This window comes from Trachypithecus francoisi, unplaced genomic scaffold (genome assembly GCF_009764315.1).
Source record: "Trachypithecus francoisi isolate TF-2019V2 unplaced genomic scaffold, Tfra_2.0 Lachesis_group7, whole genome shotgun sequence".
Classification (NCBI taxonomy): Eukaryota; Metazoa; Chordata; class Mammalia; order Primates; family Cercopithecidae; genus Trachypithecus; species Trachypithecus francoisi.
Window position 1 is genome coordinate 73,352,218 of NW_022681472.1, and position 22,768 is coordinate 73,374,985.

Sequence of the window (22,768 nt, forward strand, 5' to 3'; positions counted from 1 at the left end):
GAAACATATCTGAAAATAAAATGTGTGGACAGAAGTACAAACTCTGGAATCAGAAACTGAGAGTTCAAATACTGACTTTTCTCTGGGTAACTAACCAGTTTATTAAAAAAGACCTAAACAGTCTGATGTAAGAAGACCCTCTCTCTGCCCCTAAATATAATCAGTCAACTCATCTTACAATGAAGACCGTGATCAACAAGCCCCACTCATACCTAGAGAACTTTCAATGTTTTTTTTAAAGTGGGCCACTCAAATATGAGCAAAGTCTCTAATATTGTCAAATATTCCAGAATGAACAAACAAAAACAAACAATTAGGAAGAAAGAACTATGAAGAGAGTACACTTACGAAAATAAAAATATCATTAATAAATGATAATCAATAAAACATAGAAACATTACATTCACAAAATAGGATGCTGAATTTTTTTCCAAAAACCAAAGTCTTAAAAACTAAAAATTATATAGAAATTGTAAATGCCAGAGAAACATGAAAATAAAATATACCCACAAATAAAAAATAACAGATGAAAAATAGCAAACATATACTTTAAAAAATAAGAACTAGTCCAGCCAATTTATCATCTCAAAAATAAAAGCTGGAGAAAGAAAGAAGAAAATACATAAAAGAAAATCAAATAAATAATTCAAAAAAAATCCCAGAAATGAACAACATGAGTTTCCATTCAGAAACACTATGAAATACACAATACAGTAGACAAAAATAGACTCATACCTAGGCATATTCTCATGGAATTTCTGAACACTAAGACTAGAGAAAAGATTCAATAATTTTAAGAAGAATTAAGTGTGTTTTATACAAAGGAGTAAAAATCAGAATGGCTTTTTAGATTTCCCAAAAACATGACTGGAAACTAGAATATATTAGACACTTCAAAATTGTGGGGAAAGATAATTTCCAACTTTCAAAAAAAAGTTTAAATCCAGTCAACTTATAAATGAAGTACAAGCGTAGAATAAAATCTTTTTCAGATATGCAAGTTCTCAAAACTATGCTTCCCAGGTAGCTTTTCTCAGGAGGATGTACTCCATCAAAACCAAGGTGAAAACAAAGAACACTCAGGATCCTAGAGCGAAACTAACACAAAAGCAAGAAAGGCATCCCACAGACAATGGTGAAAGGAAATCCAAAGGCAACAGCTATCGGAGCAAGTCAAGAGAACAGAATGACCTATTTGGAACAAATTTCAGAATTATTTGGGGGGAATTTCTTCAATGAGAAAAAATTGATAGGATCCCTAATATATGAATGTATTGGAAGGAAATTTAACAAACAAGGGAACTTTTTATTTAAATTAGTGATAAGTTTATAGAACACTTAGCATATACCAAAAAATTACTAAGCATTGTTTTAAAAGACAATGACTAATTTTTAAAATTATGTTCACATATAACTTTAATAAAAATAAAATCTAAATTTTACCTATATAAAGTGCTTATTATACTTCCTGGCATATAGTACTTGATACATTTAGCCACTATTCTAATGATGATTTCAACTATACAGACATATCAGGCTTCACTTCCAACTGCTTCTTCCACTAAATGGCACCAGGTAAGTTACCTACAACCTATAAGCTTGCTTCCTTATATATAAAATGGGAATAACTACAATGTTGTCAGCATCAGAGAGAATGTTTATAAGCCACAATACTTGGTATACACATAAGCATTTAAGAAATGGTAGAGAATATTTATCTATATTTGTATATGAAATTTATATATAATGTTTGTATATAAAATACTTGTATATAAGATGTTTTATTGCCTAAAATCAGAATCCTAATTTAGAAATAATGACACTAAGAGGTCACAGAAATATAGTGGTTGAATGTAAGAGCTGCAGTGTTTCTGCATGTTTAATCAAGGATTTTAAAATTTTAAGATAAAAAGAGCTAAACAGCCCCCACAGTATACCAAGAAAAAGAAAAGACCAATGAAACATTAGGGGGATGACTAGACAGACCAGATCAACATGAAACCCCAAAAGAAAATGATGGATGGAAAACCTTGTTAAAAGAATATATTGATGATTACAAGAATAAAATGTCGGCCGGGCGCAGTGGCTCACGTCTGTAATCCCAGCACTTTGGGAGGCCGAGGCGGGTGGATCACGAGGTCAGGAGATCAAGACCATCCTGGCTAACTCGGTGAAACCCCGTCTCTACTAAAAATACAAAAAAATTAGCAGACGAGGTGGCGGGCGCCTGTAGTCCCAGCTACTCGGGAGGCTGAGGCAGGAGAATGGCGCCAACCCGGGAGGCGGAGCTTGTAGTGAACCGAGATCCCGCCACTGCACTCCAGCCTGGGTGACAGAGGGAGACTCCGTCTCAAAAATAAATAAATAAATAATAAATAAATAAAATGTCATGAAAATAATCAAGTAAAAGTAATGCATGTGGATAATCAGTAAGCTGTGATAAAGATAGATGAGCATAGGTTAAGAAATATAACAATGAGTTTACAAATAACTTAGATACTGTCTTTATATTGCAAAGGCCCCTCATTTGGTCTGACACAGGTATGCCTTTCACTAGAAAAGATAAGTGTTTTCTAAGTCTCCAGCCTCGACAACAACCATCAAAAAGTCCCAGGTACAGAACAGAAAGGGATGGTACCTTTTCAAACTTGGACAGTGATTTGTTGCTTTCCCAAGTGCCCATCACTGGCCTCATTAAGGGCTGTATCTAAGGAAAATGAGATTACTTACTGTACTTACACACATTTACCAAAAGAAAGTGAAAAAATATATTCTTTAAAAAATATTTTGTCAACAACTATTAAGATTTGCTAGAATAGCTGACGCTACTCCAGGTATAGCTAGTCATTTATAGAAAGCCTAGAAGGAAATGTTAATAATCCTTGGGGTAACTATGGGGTATGTCAGAATAGGAGGCTCGGTTAGTGGCAAGAGATTAAAACACTGAAGTTATCTGAACTTGAGTTTGAATTCTTACTCTCTCATTTACCAGCTACTGGCCTTAGAAAAATTATTTAATCTTCTAGGCCTCAATTTTTTCATCTAGAAAATGGACATATTTTCTAAGATGTTGCTATGAAATTTTTTTAAATAAAGGAAATGGAGATAATATTAATAATCATCTCATAGGATTATTGTGAGCAAGTAGGATATTCAAAATACACAACAACCAGTATGGCCTGAAAACAAACAAACCCATCAGAATACATACATACATATATATATATATATATATATATACACACACATACACACACACATACACATACTGACCATCAACAACCAGTATAGCTGTATGTACCAGGGTTCACTGGCTGAAAAGCAATTCTGGCTGCTAATATCAGTGAGTACCTAATAAATGTTAACAATTGGTACTGTTAGTTTCTTATTTGTGTTTTTATGATTTCTTTCTTGCTCTGGTGAATACAAAGGATTTTCATGACCAGATAATAATGTTTTAAAATATTAGCTTAATAGGGAAATTTAGAAGATCTGGTACTGGAGAGTCAATTAACAAAATGCTAGGAAAAACAAAAGGAACTTAAAACTCTCATTACTTGAGTCACGCACTAGGCACCTTGGAGAGCCCCAAGACCTTGGCCCTAGTCTGGCTGCCTTCATCCCTAATTTAAGAAAGATTCTCGATCCCTTTTAATATCCCATTTGCAAACCCCTGTAAAGTGGGCTCTGTGCCATCCCTTCCAATCATGGCAGCAATGATGAAAGCCTCAAGAAAAAGACTCAAGATATCAAGTTCTAAATCCAAGCTCTGCAACGAATGAATTATGTGACCTTGGGTAAGGGAGTCTTAACATCCTTGTTTGTGAAAGGGGAAGAAGAGCACCTGTTCCAGCTGCCAGTGCATCAATGGTGGCTCAGATGAGAAACTGTATTTTGGAAAGCACAGAGTATATGTAAAGCCAGGGTGGCATGATCTCAGTGATGATGGCCCTGGGGTGAACCCCAGAAAACATGCAGGTGCCAAAGCCATCAGCTATTGAGTTTCAGTTAAAAACAAAACAAACAAACAAACAAACAAAACCCCTGGCCAGGCAAAGCAGTCAGAGGAGGCAGGATTCATAAGGCAGTATAGTGGTACTTACTTACCAAGCAATAGACTTGAGTATCAGCCAAGGAGAATCACTCTCCCTTACCATTAAAATCAGGGACAGAAACCTGAACACCCTAGAAACCTAAATCTTAAAGCCTCTGAGAGCAGGAAGGAGGCAGGAGATAGGAGAAGGAAAGGGAGATCGTGTGTCTGTCTTGGCAAAATTGTGAAGTTAACCAGATTTATTTTCAGCATCTTTTTTACCTTTCCTTTCTGACACTCCCCCTACTTTCTGTTGTTTCACTTAAATCCCAACCCCAGGCTGTAGTGCCAGGGCACTCTCATGGTACTACCTGGCTGGCTGGTGCACCCAACCCCTACTCCATAGGCAAGCGCCTACCAAGGCCTAACCTCTCCAGAATATGACTCATGTTCTGAAAATTATATCCTCTCCTGACATTTGAGAATAGAAGTCCTCCTATACCATTCCTACCCTACCTGGAGTTAGTTATTGTAAAGTAAATGAATTCACAAGAAATAATAAGTCATTCTATAATAGTTACAATTTTAAAGAAAATTCTGAAGATGATAAAGTCCTGATCCATTATTCCCCAAATATCCTTTTTTTTTTTTTTTTTTGAAATGCAATTTCACTCTTGTTGCCCAGGCTGGAGTGCAATGGGGCAATCTCGGTTCTCTGCAACCTCCGCCTCCCAGGTTTGATTCTCCCGCTCCAGCTTCCTGAGTAGCTAAGACTATAGGGATGTGCCACTATGCCCAGCTAATTTTTGTATTTTTAGTAGAGATTGGGTTTCTCCATGTTGGTTAGGCTTGTCTTGAACTCCCGACCTCAGGTGATCTGCCCGCCTCGATCTCCCAAAGTGCTGGGATTACAGGCGTGAGCCACTGCATCTGGCCAAATGTCCTAATTAGGAAATTGGATGAACATTTTGTTAGGCAGCATCTTTATCAAATTTCAACTCTGCTGCTTACTAGTTGTGTGACCATGAGCAAGTTAAGCTTTCTGAGTCTCTTTTGTTATTTGTAAATAGGGATGATAATGATACCTACCTGAAAGGGTTGATTAAAGATTAACAAGTTAATATGACAAGCATCTAGAACAGTGCCTATCATGTAGTACAGGAATATTTTTCATATTTTGTAGTTATAACTCTCCTTATCTGTCCTACCCAGCACCTATATCTTCCAGCAGGAACAGTACCTTCTCTAAGGGCTACTACATCTAAATTCCTGGTAGCCCTTGCTCTATCAGTCATCTCTTCTATCCTTTGTATCTTCAAAATCTTCCTCTCCACTAAGTCAATGTGCATAGTCTATAAACTCTCTCAAATATTTTCTACCTTTTACAAAAACTTCCTTTAACATGTTTCTAGCCTAGGTATAACCCTTTATCTTCCTTCTTTCAGCATCTCGCCACATTTACAGCCCCACTGACCTTGATCTCTCTCTTGCTACAACTATTTCTCCCTTCTTTCCACCTCAGTACATTTCTCTCTTTTCATTTCCATAAATTTGCATCAAGAGTAGCCTTCTCATCACCTATTTAATCCTTAAAACATTATGATACGGATTTGCCTCCCCATTTCATCAGAATGCCTTTTACTGATTGCCAAGCCCAGTGGGTACTTCCCAGCACACACCTTGCTGGCTGGCTGTACATCTCACCACAATGACACACCCCACTCGGAAGTGGGATGTCTACCACCACTGGCTGTCTCTGCTTGTCTCCCTCGGTTTCCTAGTTTCCTCCCCCTGTCCCATTTCTTAAGCACTGCATTGCGTAGCAGCCATGCTTTTCTTACACGAGGGAATCTCCTGCTCTTGCTCACCTTTCTTCTTGCCTTAGATGTGTACATAGAAGGATAGAAGGATTTCTGCTTTTTGTTCTTTTTGTTTGTTTGTTTTGTTTTGTTTTGTTTTAAGATGGAGTCTCACTCTGTAGCCCAGGCTAGAGTGCAGTGGCATGATCTCGGCTCATTGCAACCTCCACCTCTCTGGTTCAAGCAATTCTTCTGCCTCAGCCACTGGAGTAGCTGGGACTACAGGTACATACCACCACACCTGGCTAATTTTTATATTTTTAGTAGAGATGGGGTTTCACCATGTTGGCCAGGCTGGTCTAAAACTCCTGACCTCAGGTAATCTGCCCAGTTTGGCCTCCCAAAGTGCTGAAAGGATATGAAAGGTACCATGTGTGAGCATGTGGTGGGGAGCAACGAGAGATGGGAAGAACAGCCTAAACAAAGACAGGAGGGAAGGTATGGGGAGTCTCATTTAATCGTCCTCAATAGGTTCCTGGAAATGATACCTTTAAGTGACACAACATATTATGAACCCAATTTTACCATAAGTTAACTGATATAAACAGGAGTTACATTCCCACAGCATATTTCTGGTTCTAAAAACCTAAACTTCTAAATAAAGATCCCAAACATTTCTAATATAAAACATTGAAATCAATGTGAGCTATACTTACATTTTTCCAAGTATGTATACATACATTTTAAAAGATAGAATAAAAACAAGTAAGATAATGACTCACCCAAATTTTTAGTGAATCCGTGAGTGAGGGTGGTCATCATGTGTTGGGCTACATCAAGGAACAAAAGTTTGCAAAGTGAAAATTGTCAGAAGCACCTCTGGCCACCATGCAGGTCAAACACAAAGGAGAACAAATGAAGTGGGTTCACTGAGCACTTCTGTACCACACTGTTTACTGTTGCACATCTGTTTCATTATGGTCTACTTTACAAATTTTTATTTTACTATCATCTGCAGTCAAATTTACACCAAGAGCCCAGGAAACAGTAGCTGGGTTTGGCTGAAGATCTAGGAAGAGTCCTAAGGGGAAGGAATGGGGCATCAGCCTGGAGCAGGAGATCCTGGCAATCTGGGAAGGACCCTGAATGCTAAGAGGTTTGGACTTTATTTTATTGACAGTGGAGAGTCCTGAAGAGTCGGAAGCAATTATGTGTCTACCGCTCCCTAAAACTAAACAATCCCAAATCGTATCTTCGTATCTTCATTTTCACCTAAGAAACATTTCTAACATCTGCCCACCCTGTCCATTTATTTTCCCTTATCACCCTATTATTACATTGCTTTAGCTTTCCCCTTGTTTTTTCAATCTTTCCAGACTGTGAACAAACTTTCCATTTCAGTTAGTTCATTATATTTAAAAAACAAAACAAATCCATATAGTAACCTCTCCAGGGGAGTCCAGGGCAGTGGGAGGACCATTGCTGTGGGTATGGCAGCTCCCCTCTGATACAGACAGAGCAGAGCCCCGAGACAGCCTTCCTGCTCACATGCCCTGCCCATGTTCCAATCTTTTTTGCTGTGATATGACAGGAATCTTGAAGCTCTGGCTGTACTGTAAGTTCCAAGAGCAGCAAGTTCAACATCCATAGATTCTTTTGTATTTCCCAGTGTCATTCACAGTGTTGAGCTTATAACAAGTGCACAGTGAATAATTACTGTCCAAATAAAATAGCAATTTACACTAATTGTGTTGAGGCACAGGTGAATTTGGATGGAGCATGAGAAAACAACAAAAACCCAAAGACCTAGAGCTCCATAAAAAGAGAGAATGCAAAAGGGTAGAAAGCTAATACCAAGATAAACACTTTACTGAAAATGTGATCCAAAAACCACAAAGAATTTTCCCCATTGCAGAGCCCAATTAAGCAATTTTTTATTTCATTATAATGCTGTTTTTCTCAAGTAACCAAGGTTTCCAAAAGACAACTAGTAAATCAGAACCAAATTATCAAACTTGGACAAACCAGAAAGCAACACAGTACAGTGAAAAAGCAAGGACTCTGGCAATATGGCAGACATAGCTCCCAGTTCTATCACAAATTAGCAGTGTGGACTCAGGAAAATTACTTGTATTCTTTCAACCTAAATTCTCTCAATGATTAGGTGGGAGAAAAACTCATATAGCTCACTGCATTATGAAAACTAAGTTTTAGAGAGTGGGCATAAAGATCCTGGCTCAGAGGAATCACAAAATAACATTATTTATTGTGTTTACTCAACAGTTGAGTGCCTTCTATGAGCCAGATATGGTTGTAGGCACTGCTGATAGATTAGAGAATAAAAAAGGCAAATACATGTGCTCATGGACCAGCGATTACTATCTTTAGCCCTTGTGACAATAGGATAAAAGCTCCAGTCTCTCTCCCCATGAAAATACACATAATTTGCAAATACAAATTATGCCTGCAGCTGCAAGGCAGTCAAGGATCTCATGAAATCCTGCAGTTCCCTCTTGTGATCTTACTCCATCCCTAGATCAGTCAGGGTCTCCTAAATAAGTTTAGTAAGAATGAATCAGGATGCATATTAGATTCAGGACCCCATTTCTGATTTACCTGAAAAGATTACCCTAGGGTGAGAAGTAGGAATATGGATATTATCAAGTGTCCCAGGAGAATTTTATCATCTAAGGAAACACTGCCTAAGATCTCAGACTCTGGCATACTTGGTTTTCCTACGCTTACCCACCCTATTATCTAACTATAAATCAAATTTCTTCTAGATCCTGGCATGTAGTAGGTACTCAGTGTACTTCTAAGTGATGAGAAGTGAAGGCTATACCCACATATACTTCCCTAGATGACTAACACAAAATTATCAGTCCCATAGTTTATCCAGGCAGAAGTACCTACTAACCGACCACAATGTAAAAAGGCTTAGAAAGCAGAAAACAAAAATGCTCAGAACAAGGCTTAGAAAGCAGAAAAAAAAAAAAAAAAAAGAAAGGCAAGAGCTAAGTCATCACAAAGCACTGATACATACCTGGTGCTACTCTCAGAGATGGAAAGAGAACAAAAGGATAATGACTCGACTGAGGCTAGGATTTGGATGCCCCATCTCCAGCTCCATCCATCCCTTCCCTGTCCCCATTTCTTGGTTCCTAGTTTCACCTTCTCCTCCACCAAAAACATTACTGGTCATCAAGCAGGAAATAGACAAACTTCAAACAAAATGAAGTACAAAGTACACCGATGGGAGCCTGGTTAATAACATCATGTTTTTCCCTCCATGGACTGCACAGGCATATTCTCCAAAAATAAAAACAAAACCCTCAACTGAAATGTTCACATTTTACAACCTCAGACAACAAGTATTAGGGCAATCATTTGTCTGGGAGTTCTGTGGTAATCCTAAATTCAAATATTCCATTCTATGGTCCCAGAAACCAATGGTAAGCCTTGGAAAATCCCAATATGTCAATATCCAAATTACATAGTCTTTTCACTTAGAAGCAACCACACTATCAGGCCCCATACCCAATATGTGGCTGGGTAAAATGTGGCCTTCGCAAGTGAACCAAGCACTGCTCCCACTGTATAAATGGACATCCGATGCAAGACTCTGTTCTAAATCAGAATCACACAGCACAGCAAAATATAAGCCTCATCCCTGCCATCCCCGAAATTTAACCATACCAGAAATGGTGAAATGGTCAACTAACCTTTTCTCAGGCTTCACGAGTTGTAGTCCATAACCAACCTTGGCAGGCAAGACCAATTCCTTTCAGGGATAGGTAAGTTTTTCCCTTTCTAGCTAAATTCATCTTGTGTGACCTCTTAGTATTCCCTTTCCTGTCTTGCCTAATTTTCCTCCAAAATAAGCTCTCCTTGACCTGTCTTCCTTATCTGATTGTTTTTCTACAACAACAGCAAAATCACAAAACAGAACTTGATGACAAATTCTTATTACAAGATAAAATTTAGAAGCCTTCTTTTGTATGCCAAAACAAGTGGCATTTCTGGGCTATATCCATGCTTGATGTCTATACTGAACTGGTAATCAAGGGTAATCTGCCATAGCAATACTGCCCAGTCTTGTAGCAGTGTAGCTCAAGAAACTCACCTCTGGAAAACTGTGTCCTTCTATTCCCTCCCAACTACCTGCATAGCCCCATTAAGCCAACTCTCTTGTCCTTGTGAGGTTGTCATTATCAGAAGATAAGCACAGGGAAAAAAATTCAAATAAAAGAGAACACATCTGAGACACTGTCAATCTGGAAAACCATTCAGGGGTTTCTAATAAAGGTAAAACATACTCACTATATGACTTGAAAATCCCACTCCTAGCTATTTACACAAGAGAAATAAATTTAGGTTTGCACAACCTGTAAGCAACTGCTTTTAGTGTTTTACTCATAATTACCAATTACTGGAAACAACCTAAATGTACTTCAATTGGTGAATAAACTGCTGTACAGATATTCCATGGAATATTAGTGAGCGATGAAAAGAGCTGAACTACTGAATCAGGCAACAACATGGAAGAATTTCAATGCATTATACTCAGTGAAAGAAACCAGACTCAAATGGCAACACAGTGTATGACACCATTTACATGAAATCTAGAAAAGGCAAAAGTCTAGGTACAGACTTTAGAGCAGTACTTGTCAGGGGCTGTGGGTGGAGGGAAAGACTGACCACAAAGCGGCATAAGGAAACTTTACAAGGTGTTCAAATTGCTCTCTATCTTGATGGTGGTAGTGGTTACAAGACTACATTTACCAAAACTTAAATAACTACAATAGTTGATTTTACTGTATGTAAATTGTATCTAAACAACCCAAGGTTTAACACCAATTTAAATACCAATAAAAAACCATGAAAGAGAAAGGAAGAAAAAGAATATACTTGAAATGGGGGCTAGAGTTTCAAAATTAATAGTGAGTTTCAATGGTACTTTATCTTGAAAAGAAAAAGGGAGAAGTATATCTGATATTTAACCAAATTTAGGTTATAATTGAAAATATGTGTTAATTCTTAGAACAAAAAAAATCTATTTTTTATTTGTTATATAACTTCAGCAACAGGACTTACGTCAGCAGGACAAAATATCTTTCATTTCATACTTGATTTTTCATAGCACGATTATAAAGGAGATCATTTTTCCCCAAAATATTTAGAGCATCTCTTTTCACTAAAGACTTCTCTTAATCCCTAAAAGGTCCTAATATTTCTCTTTAATGCCTATCAAGTCAATATCTTAATCAATTTTCTCTTCTTTAATGGTTATCTGGCCTAACTCAGTCAGATCTTAATTGGGCCATGGCACATGATTCCAGCAGTTTCCCAATGTCACTTTCATAGAGTCCATGAACTATTTTCTCTTTTGCAAGATCTGAAATTTCTCTTTGTAATCAACTTACTTTGCATACATATTGTATGGATGGGTGATGATCAGACAATCAGAGAGAGGCTAGCCTACAAAATTGCTGGTGTTAAGTGGCAAGTAAATTTGTGGTAGAGAAAAATTATGTAAGTGATGAGTCTTTAGTGAATATAATCATAACTTTTACTTCCCTCTGTTGCCTCATAACTGCACAAGTCAGATAATGAATACATCAAGTAATGCATTTTAAGCTGAGGATGCCTTGTATTTTATCAATGACACTTTGTTGGTGTTCTTCCAACTCTGATAACCCACATTCCCTCATTGAGCATGCACTATTATGCCAGATTGTAATATCACAGGACTGTAAAAATGCTATAAAAATGGCTTAGATGCCTTGATAAGTATGGCAGGAAGACAAGGTGACACAGACAGCTTCATCACCATCATCTTGTCTAACATCTTACTCAGTGTTTACTGAGCACCTACCACAAACCAAGTCTTAAGAGCTTCCCTTATACTAATTTAACCTTCTCAACATGTCCATGAGGTCATTACCATTAATATTCTCATTGGATAGACAGGCAAAGGAGTCTCCGAGCTGTTCAGTGAATTACCCAGGCACCCAGCAGGTCCTGGGAGGAGCTGGGGTTCACACCTAGCCCAGTTGCAGATGTTGCACATGTAAAGCATTTAAAGACAACACTGTGACTGCTATGATCCCCAGGGGAGAGTCGTGCCCTGTGGAGGCAGTGACAAACCATGAGCAGGCCTGAGCCCATTCTGTACCCCAGGTCTCAAGGGCAGCTGTAGCTCTGAGAGCCACACCCCGTAGCCAATCCACAAGCATCTGTCAAATCACTTGAGAGTCAGGATTTGCCGACTAAAACACAAACAACTTCTGCAGCAGCAAGGGCAGGAAGCAAGGAGGAGCAAAGGAACAAAACCTGCCAATGGGCTCTTCCCAGCCCCAGCGCTCTGGGAAGGAGGCTGCTGAAGGCAGTGAGGTGGGCCACCACTGTCATCCGACAGCTGCTGTCCTGTCCTGCTCTTCACACGGGAGGCAAGCTGTACAAGCAGATTCTTGCACCCACACTTTAGAAAAATCAGACTAAATATAGCCAAGTTTGCTCTCATGAGCCAGCTCAGAGCGGGTGGTGCTGCTACATTCCACTTCAGAAAACTGGGGAGGAATCAACTTGATTTACAAGAGAGCAGCTTTCCACGCTTGCTCTTGTGGTTTCAAAAGGACCATATGCAAGATCCAACTGGACTGTGGGGAATGTTGCAGGTTTGGCCAGGCAAATAATACAGCCCTTAGGAAAAGGACTTTACCAGACATGAGTTAGAAGGCTCCCCATTCACTTTCCTTCCTATAAAGGGCTAAACTACCACATCCCTGGGACGTGGGGGAAATCCATTAGGAAGCACACATTATACACACACTAGTCAGTTTTGTGTCCTTTCCCGGATTCCCACCCATCAAAATCCTACTCAAAAGCTCACTCAATGCTACTCCTTTCGTTAGGCTATCCCCATCCAGCTCAGAACTAAATGCTCCATTTGTTCTCAGACCTCCCACGTTATGGTGCTTGTACTTTTATTTAGCACTTATATCATTCAGTCTAATCTGCTTCTCTGTCTCCTTCCCCCAGTGGAGGCTGCAGGGAAGGGCTGGGGCTGGCAGAGGGCAGAGTGGGCTAAGCTCCCTTCCTTATTACACTCCCCACCACATCTCGTAGAGTTCCTTGTACATGGGTGCTACTCTACTGCTTATCAACAGAAACGCACTATCTGCTTGAATGCCTGTGGATGAGCATTTACAATATCCCCTCTTTCTCATAATTAAATACACAACATCTGACACTCACTCGCCAGAGTTCAAGCGTGGGCTTCAGATCCCCAGTTCCCCCTACCTTTGTAACATGTCACCACACCATCCACTGTGACTCAGCATTACAAAACACAGCTACACCAGCAAAGGTTTCCCAGTTTCTGCTTCTCAGCACCAGCCCTTGTTTCTTCAAGCATGAGAAAACAGCAAGGCAGATGAGAAAGAAAGGGTGGGATAAAAGGAATTAGGAAGGGCTGGGCTAGGCAATACAACAGTATGATTAGACTGAAGCCCTGTCTGAACTAGCTAAGAGGGCTACAAAAGAGATGGGGGTGGCAGGAACCGCTGCCACAGCAAGTTTCAAACTAGGTTGGAGGCCCCAATTCTTGTTCACACAGTCACTGGACAGGAATTTTCAATGACGAACTTCTAGCCGTCAATCTCCTTCCTAAAACAAAGTGATCAACAGAAACTGCTGATGCAGGAAAGTCACATCTGGTGGTCTAGAGAACATAATAAAAATAAGAAAAAAAGACCCTCAGGAATAAGTGAATGGGAGAGAATCAGGGAGTAATTAGTTTAACAATCACACCATGAAGCTGCCCCAGAGTTCAATACCTATGAGGGAAACTTGTCCATCATCTCACTGCCTTCACAACATCTGCTCTACAGAGGAACACCGTTGGAAGTTCTCATTAAGTGTGTATGGGAGTTACTGCGGAAATCAAAAGCGGTCATAAACCCACCCATTCCTTCATTTGTCTTTATTCATTCATTCATTCAAGCTTCATGGATGAGGCATGAGACATAGTCCTTGCCCTTAGAAAGTGCCACCAGTAGAAGAGGTACATTCAAATGATGTTCTCAACAAGAAAAGGTAGTTAGGAAAGCACAGGTGAGCTAGCACCAAGAGAGTCACACAGAGGCAGGACAGAGCTTCTTGTGTTCTATGAAGGGAAATCCATCAGATTTACACTTCTGGTCTCCCTCTTCACCCTCCGGGTCCTCCTCAGGAGAGGAGAAGTCAACTCTCTGATGAGCAAGTCTGTGAAAAGGCACAAAGCATAGGTTCCCCACCTCTTCCTTTGGGTCCCACCTGCCTGCTGCAGGAGCCCATGTTATCTCTGCTCTCCAGCTGTCAGTGGTATAGAGCAGGGGTCCCCAACCCCTGGGTGGTGAACTGGTATCAGTCCATGGCCTATTTAGGAACTGCACCACACAGCAGCAGGTAAGCAGTGAGCAAGCAAGCAGTACCGCCTGAGCTCTACCTCCTGTCAGATCAGTGGAGGCATTACATTCTCAGAGGAGTGCAAACCCTACTGTGAATTGCACATGCGAGAGATCTAGGTTGCACACTTCTCATGAGAATCTAATGTCTGATGATCTGAGGTGGAAAAGTTTCATCCCAAAACCATCCCCCATGGAAAAATTGTCTGCCATAAATCTTATCCCTGGTGCCAAAAAGGTTAAGGGCCACTAGTGTAGAGGGAGGCATCCCTGTGACAGGTAAGTTCACTGCTGGGTACAATATTAGCAAGCCCACTTACCCTCCAACCCAAAGTCAGAAAACATTACCCACTATACCCTTGTGATAAAAATGATGTTTTTATCTCCCATGTGACTCCTTTTACTCTCTGTGACGCAGTTCTGAATTCAAGTTGGGTACAAAGTCATCATTTATGGGGCTGCAAAGCCCAGTGTTTACCATGACTGCTTCTATTTGTTACAAGGGTTTGACGCGATCTCACTTCCCATTTTCCCAGTCACTGTTATTATTACTTAGCCTTACAATATTTTGGTGATGGGTAGTTTCTGCACTCTCCTACAGGATAAAAAACACAGAACCTGAGCACTGAATGACTTATCAGAAGATATTTGGTAAGCTAATGTATTCACTGATGATGGAAAATTCAGATCCCTTAATATAGATGTCATTAAGAGCATATAGTCTTGCATTTGACATGTTTTTCTTGGGGAGAGAGGTGAGTGCTGAATATTGGAAATCATTTTTCTGCCATGTGAGAGGTGCTATTCTGTTAGACCTGGAATAGAAATTACCATGTACAATGTCCATCCTCCCTACTTTTTTTCATAAATCTTTGAGGATGAAGCAAGAAAAGGAATTGGGGATGAGGGGTAGAAAACCCTTCTCTAGCTCTGGGGACTCGTGCATTTATATGTCATTCATGAAACACATGACTGTGGGCCTCCTAAGTGCCAGGCACCATCCCTGGAATACAGAGATGAATACAACACTGTCCCCAATGAATCCACATTTTTCTTCTCCCTGAATAATACTGCAATCCACTTCCGTTAGAAAACATCAATAGGTGCAACCATCTATACACAGTCTGTCTATAGAGAATGGATTCGTTTGGGGTCCCTGCTACCTCCTTCCAAGAGGTCCTAGTTCCTAGTCCTGCTAATTTGTTTCACAAAACACTGTTTTTGTTTTCTAAAAAAGACAGTGGATGCCAATATAATCCTAATCCAAATGCAGACCGTAAGATCGTACCCTGTTCTGTGGCTGGAAAGCACACCTGTAAGCTGCCCATAAATGCAAAGCATGGGTCACAACCAGACTAGGAGACATAAATAGGATGTTGCAATTAAACTAAGAAGAAAACATAACCCAGGGTAGTTACAAAACAATAAACAAAGGGCACCTCTTTTTCATCTTAAACACACAGCTGCAGGTTCAGCAAAATGAATGAGAGAACTACTTGCTATTAACACTTTTACAAATTCAAGTTCAAGTTTACTTAAGAAAAATGTTACACATAGTAAAAAACCTTCTAATTTGTTACTAATTAGAAAAACTGGCTGGCATGAATAAGTAAAAATTCAGGATATAAAACACATGCCAATTAGTATAGCTTTTCTTAAGAGAAGGGATGTGAGTACAAGTGATATTTACTTAGGATACAGGTTCCAGACACCCTTCCAGAAGCACCCTCCTTTATTTAATCCTCACAATGTTCCCAGGAGGTAACCAGTAGTGAGCCCATTTTTTCCAGATGTGAAGACTAAAGCTTAGATGTTAAGTAATTCGAACTGTATTTTCTATTCCAGTTCCTCTGGCAAAACTCCTTATTCTCTGAAGCAGCATTTCTCAATCAGTTGGGTAAACTGGTCATTACTTGACCATGGCTTGGCAACATGATATGGGAAGGCCATGCACTGCAGGCCATGTATTATCTCTGGCCATGGGCACAAAATACCAATAGCAGCCCCCAGCAGCAGTTCCTACATATCCCAAATGTGCCCAGAGACAATGTCACTCAGCAGTAGATGTAAACTACTGCTCTAAAAGACTTTTTGGGCATCAAGACAAAAGACTGAAGAGAAGGGCACTTCGAGGTGGGCGGATCGCGAGGTCAAGAGATCGAGACCATCCTGGCTAACACGGTGAAACCCCGTCTCTACTAAAAATGCAAAAAAATTAACCAGGTGTGGTGGCAAGTGCCTGTAGTCCCAGCTACTCGGGAGGCTGAGGCAGGAGACTGGGGTGAACCTGGGAGGCAGAGCTTGCAGTGAACCGAGATCATGCCACTGCACTCTAGCCTGGGTGACAGAGCAAAATTCCATCTCAAAAAAAAGAAAAGAAAACCTCCCGTCTTCAAATCTGTTAGAAGTCCCTGATTGTATGGCATTTAGGCTTCCAAGAAAGCCCCATGTACCCTTATAGAACCAGTTACAAAACCTCCATGAATATATTTGCCATGCAATGAATGAGCATTGAGTACCTATTATGGGCCAAGTACTGTGCTATGAGCTGGGAATATAAAGTCCAAGTCTAACCCGCAAGGGGGTTAGAGTTTAGTAAGAGGTAGATTAAGTATGATAAGTGTCAAGATAAATGTGAGCAGGAGGCACCTCCCATAGACTGGAAAGAGTGCTGAGAAGGCAGAAGAGAAAGGAGGGCTGGGACAGGTTTCCAGAGCAAGTGACATTTCCCCGGAGGCTTGAAAGACCAAGTAGGAGTAACCAGGAAGAGACTAGTCCAGGCTGATGTCTTTGCAAAGACAAAAGATAGGAATCATATTTGCAGTTAAAGTTAAAAGTACTTCCTTCATTCTTTGAGACTTTACTGTGATTCAAACTCAGGATCTCCTGTTTACTAGACAGGTACTTTAACCAAATAAGTCACTAGAAAATAAACTCTCCATAGTCCACATGTACTTCCTTCCTAAGTTCTTGTTTTTGTAAAGTCTGGCTTCACTGGTATAATCACCCATCAGGCAAGAAATAAGATGAATTTATACTTCTTACAGTGGACAAGAAATTGTTTTCGAGAACAGTGTGGACTAGCAACAAGGGGGAGTGCCCCTGTTTTGGGACACAGGAGTGGTGAAGAGGAGAAATCATAATCAGTGCCACCTGATGGGTGACGTAGAAGGGATATTTAAGGAGTAGGTCAACATATCCTCGGTCTCAAGCTCAAGATGAACTTTATCTCGGCTTTTGTTTTGTTTTTTGGCATCTGAAGTCTTGACTCACTATCAGTCATAACGATACAAAAAAAGAGAGAGAGAGAGAGAGAGAGAGAGAGATTCTCACTCTACTGGTACATTTGCACCGAAAAGAAAACCTAGAAAAATCTTGGTTGTAAGAGAGAGGACTTCATTTTTGTTAATAAAGTTAGGAAAGCTGGAAGTGGCTGGCTGTGGATCTCTGAACCTGAGATAGCCCAAAGGCAAGAGTTTCCCGAGTTTATGGGTGCTGAGTGTAGGAGCTGGGTTGTTGCTACTTCGGGTTCTTAAGACAGTCGTTATAAGGGGAGCAAGAGTCAGATTAGTTCAGTTTCTTTCTCTTGGGGCAGGGAGGAGAAGGAGGAGCAAGCCAGCCCTTGTGGTTCCTTCTGGTCTCTAGCCTACAAGGAATAGGCTCATTTCCCCTTGGCAAGGCGCCTGAAGCAGCTGGCAAGCATGCCTCCTCTCCCTACCTCAGTACCCCCTCTGACCTGACCGCACTCAGAAACCAAAATTCTGTAGGTGAATGTAGGCTCCCATTTCGTCCCACAATCATTTCATCATTTAGGTACAGCTTGACCTCTAACGTGACATCACAAACGCTTCTGGTCCACAATTGTTTTTTCTTCTTCAGAAACTACCCTAAACAAGGAAGTTTGTGTTCCAAGGTAAGAGAATCGGAAATGAAAAACTCAGGATCCCTCACGAACAGCCCGACCCTGCTTTCAACCAGGAAGTTCAAGGGAGGCAGGACTGTACGGTCAAAACTGCAAAGTCGAAGCTCCAGACTGTAAGAAGAAAGTGGTCTTCAAAGAAAAGGATTCACCCAAATCGAAGAGGTTGTTGCACTTCTTTTCCCTGGCTGATTACATTTCATGTCAGTAAACTTTGCTAAGCCCGGGGCGCTGGCTGTATAAGCAGAGACAGGTGTAGGGACACCTCTACCCTCTGGATACATCTGCGGCCGCCACTGCTGGGTGCACAGGACGAAGGGCCCTGGACCCAATCCCAGTCCAAGCTTCTGGATGACGCACCTGGGCCGGGGACCTCTCCCACGTGAGGGGGCCAACCAAGCATCCCCAGCCCTGGGGCCACCCAGCCCGCTCCGGAGGTAAGGGGCAGGGAAAAAGGGCATCTCGGGGCCAAACCTCATGCCGGATCCTCCGGCTTTCCCCCCATTTCCAGGATATCATTTCGCATCAGGGACACTCGTCTCCACAGCTCCTACCTCAAAGTCTTGCGCACCTACCCTTCACGTCTCTCCAAAGCAACTGAATTAAAGCTCCTACTGGCCTTGGCGGCGCAGGTGAGTGCCAAGAGGTGAAGGAGGAAGGGGCCTGCTCTCCGCCACCCCCTTTCCTCGCCTCCCCACGATCGCCAAGCTTCATCGGGGATGTGTGGCTTGAGGTGCGCGGGTTAAGAAGGAGCTTAAAAATGCCCCAAGCGTCCCTTACCTTCCACAGCCATTCTCTCAGAGCTTCCCTAACGCATGCATAATTTTCTTGGCCGAGGTACTCCTCCTGCCCCGCGCTCCCCCCCTCCTCTCGCTTTCGCCTAAATATTCTGAGCTTATCTGCTCCAGGACCAACCTGCCGCGGTCACGCAAAGCGAGGCAGCCGGCTCCGGGCTCGGCGCGCGCAGGGCGTCCTGGGAAGTGTAGTTCCCTCCATTCACTTGGACTCGGGAGAGCATCCCGACTCCAACGCGGAGCGCCGCCTGCCCCCACACTCGGACAGCAGCTCCAGCTTCAGCTGGCCAGACCGAGTAATCTCTCCTGAGGAAGTTGTGAGGGGACCCGTGGCGCCTGGGGTGGCGGGGGGTGGGGGGGCGGGTCCTGGGAAGCCGTGTGGACTACATCTCCCAGGAGGCCGTGCGCTGAGATAGGTTCGGTGCTAAGAGTGGGGACCCGTGATTGAGCCCTTCCCTGTCCATTACAAGGGGGTTGGCACGTAGCAGGTGTGGTGAGGTGGGCAGGTGCCGGTCAGCAGTGTGATGAGCTCCCCCGTGCTCGTCCGCTGGCCTCTGCCGCAGGTACCGCCCCCTGGCCTCCTGAACCACCATTTAGTAGGGAGAGCAGAACCACTGTCCGCCTCTGGTTCTCCACCTGGGCCAAAGAGCGCTGCCCAGGCTGAGGTTGAAACTTGTTCCTTCGCACCCTGAGATGTATGGGTTTTGTGAGGGAATTCCGCCGGTTGATACAGCTGTCTTCTGATCCTGCAGGGTGGTTCAGGTGGCTAAATACTTGGCATGGGGGTTTAGTGGAGGAGGAGTGGCTTAAACCCCAATAGACAACATCCCCAAGGGGTTGTTAGGAACAAAATCGGAACCAGGATTGTACCAGAGGAGGTCAGATGAAAGCCTGCCTGGCTTCCAGGATAGGAAGCTTTCAATTTGGCTAGCCTTGGAGCCTGTTGACAGCCTGTGATAGGGCCTAATAATTAACAGTGCCTGAGAATCAGGTTCCTTCAACTTATGAAAACTGCGTCCTAGCTGTAGGTGCTGAGGATGCTATAAGCAGACAGGATAAGGGGAATCACGTGGATAGCAATACAATTCGACAGCTGGTAAAAATTAAGTTTCTAAACATTTTTTCCTGCATATGAAAATACGGATACAGTTGTGGCTGTAAAGGGTAATGGAATAGCCTCAGGAATAAATCTGGCTCAAGACTGGATTGACTTTTAAAGGCCTTCAGTTTGGAAATGCATTTGGTACCACATCCACCCAGTCACCCATATGTAATGTTAATCTCTGTAAAATAAGGAAGTGCAAAAATCGGATTCTTCCCATGATGACTACTTAGACATTTTTGTCTGTCTTGGTCATTAGCAAAAAAAAAAAAAAAAAAATCTCAAAACAATTCTGTTTCTGAGTGTATACATGCACACCTGTTGTTCTGGTCACTAATTACATGCCTAGTCCTCCTATTGGGTAATATAATAATAATAATAATAATATGTGTGTAGGTCCGTTAAAAAATACCTGCGTATAACCATTAAATGCTCTTGTTGATACTTTAATTCTGAGTCCATGGAGCTGTGTAGAAGTCAAAGCTAAGCCTCCCTTTTAGGTACAGTAGAGAGAGACCCATTCAGTGAGACGTAATTTCCATGAGAAAAAGAATTTTCCAACCTTATACACAGCCAAGCATTCTAAAACCTGGAAAGAACTGAAATCCAAGTGCTTAACTACTTTATGTATATAAAATCACCAAAGCATTAAGTATTTTCTTAGATTGAATGAATATGAAAGAAAACCATAGGACAGGTGGTGTCAATGGTTCTCAACCTTGGCTGTGCATCAGCCTTTTATAAATATTCCTAAGCTTTATCTTAGTCTCACAGAATCAGGGCTTATGCGGGTTTGGGTAGAGACACTTAGGTTTAAAAAACCTAGAGGTGATTCCAGTCTTCATTGAGGATGACAACCATTGGTCTGTTTCCAAGCTTTTAAATATCTGGGTGATATTAAAATATAAAAGTCACTGAAATCTGTTGCTAATTTTAAAACTTCATCTTAGCTCAAGTCTTTAATATTTTTCCCAGTGATGTGCATTCTAGACGAGTTTTATTTTTAGTATAATTAAAATGTGAAGGAGATGTTAGTTTCAGCCATATGAAATAGCCAATGTTTGAACATTTTTAAAACCTACAAATAGAGCAGTTTCATGTGGTTCTGCCTAATAAGGGATAAACAATAGTTGTGCAGAGGTTTTCAATTCTGGCTGAATATTAGAATCACCTGGGAAGTGCTAAAGAAAAAAAATTACATTTGTCACTAGAATGTTTGAAAGAAAAAGACACAAAATACCAAATCTTGGCCAGATTGTGAAGCAGTAAAGACTCATATATTGCTGATGGTGTGCAAATTCACAAAACCACTTTGGAAAACCATCTGAAACATTGAGCTGAATATATGCTTATGCTGTGACCCAGTAGTTCTACTCCTAGGTTTACACCAAACAAATATGCATACACGTTCTCCAAAAGACATGTGCAAGAATGTTTGTGGCTGCATTATTTTAATGTTTCCCAAATGGAAAACAACTCAAATATTTATCAACAACAGATTGGAGAGATGAACTGTGGTATAAACAAGTAATTCTATATAGCAGGGGTCAACAAACTAAGACCAATGAGCCAAATATGGCTCACCATTTATTTTTTATGGCTCATCAGCTAAGCATGATTTTTATGTTTTTAAATGGTTGGAAAAATACAAAAAGGTATACTTTTCAGAACCTGGAAATTATATAGACATACTTACATAATATCCTCAATTTTGCCTCTTGTCCTACAAAGCCTCAAATATTTCCTACCTGATCCTTTGCAGGGAAAAAAAGCTTTCCAAACCCTCCTATAAAGTAATGAGAATGAAGGAATTACAATTGTATACAACAACATGATGAGCCACATATATTAATCGATTGTTGTTAACAGATCATCCCAATGTTTAGTGGTTTATAACAATACCCATGTATTACTTCAGTTTCTGTGGGTCAGTAATTTGGGCACAGCTTAGCTTTTGCTTTAGTATTTTTCACAGACTGCAATCATGTATTGTTTAAATGACTTATTTTTGGTCTTTTTTTTTTTTTATCAGCAGCCAAGTACAGTTCCTAACAGTTACACCCAATTTTAGTAAGGGGCAAAGTCCAGACCTCATCCCATACCTCTCATAAGCCAAATTCTGTGTTCATTATGATGCTATTATTTGTTCCTTATAGTATATAAGCACTTCGAGTGCTGGAACTGAGTCTTATGCTTCATATCTTCCAGATTCTTGGTCACAATTGTGGTTACATAGTAAGTATTCAATAAATCATTTATTATTGCTATTGTTATTATTTTTTATCATTGTTATAAGTAGCGTTTGTTGGGAAATTACAAGTGCCAAGCTCTGTCTAAGCACCTGACATACATCCTCTCCTTTAATCACTACAATATTGTCAGATATCACTATTTTCCAGATGAGGAAATTGTGGCTCAGTGAGTTTAAGTAATTTGCCCCATGTCTCCAAAACATGAATTGTAGTAAGGGGATTGAGGTCTACCTAAGTGTAGAATTTTGTGATATTACTCCATATAGATTTCAATACTGATTACATGATCACAAATCTGAATTCATAAGCACTTGGCCAAATAGGAATTGTCATTACTAATAAAATGAAGGGTTTAAAATATTTTAATATCAGAAATTGTGATATTTAGAATGATTCAAAAATTTCTGAATATATCAGAGAGC

General features: G+C 40.9%; 1 protein-coding gene across 5 annotated transcripts in view; it reads right to left on the minus strand.

Moving 5' to 3' along the window:
• The window catches only part of SAMD12 (sterile alpha motif domain containing 12), a 498,432-nt gene extending 479,170 nt beyond the window's left edge, over positions 1-19,262 (minus strand). For all 5 annotated transcript variants that reach the window (XR_004435192.1, XM_033202406.1, XM_033202405.1 and 2 more), the window contains exon 1: positions 18,979-19,262. Coding sequence is in view for 4 of the 5 variants with exons in the window: in XM_033202406.1 (XP_033058297.1) it covers positions 18,979-18,991 (13 nt within the window). In the remaining variant the exon portion in view is untranslated. The remainder of the gene's footprint in view (positions 1-18,978) is intronic.
• Between the last annotated feature and the right edge of the window lie 3,506 nt (positions 19,263-22,768).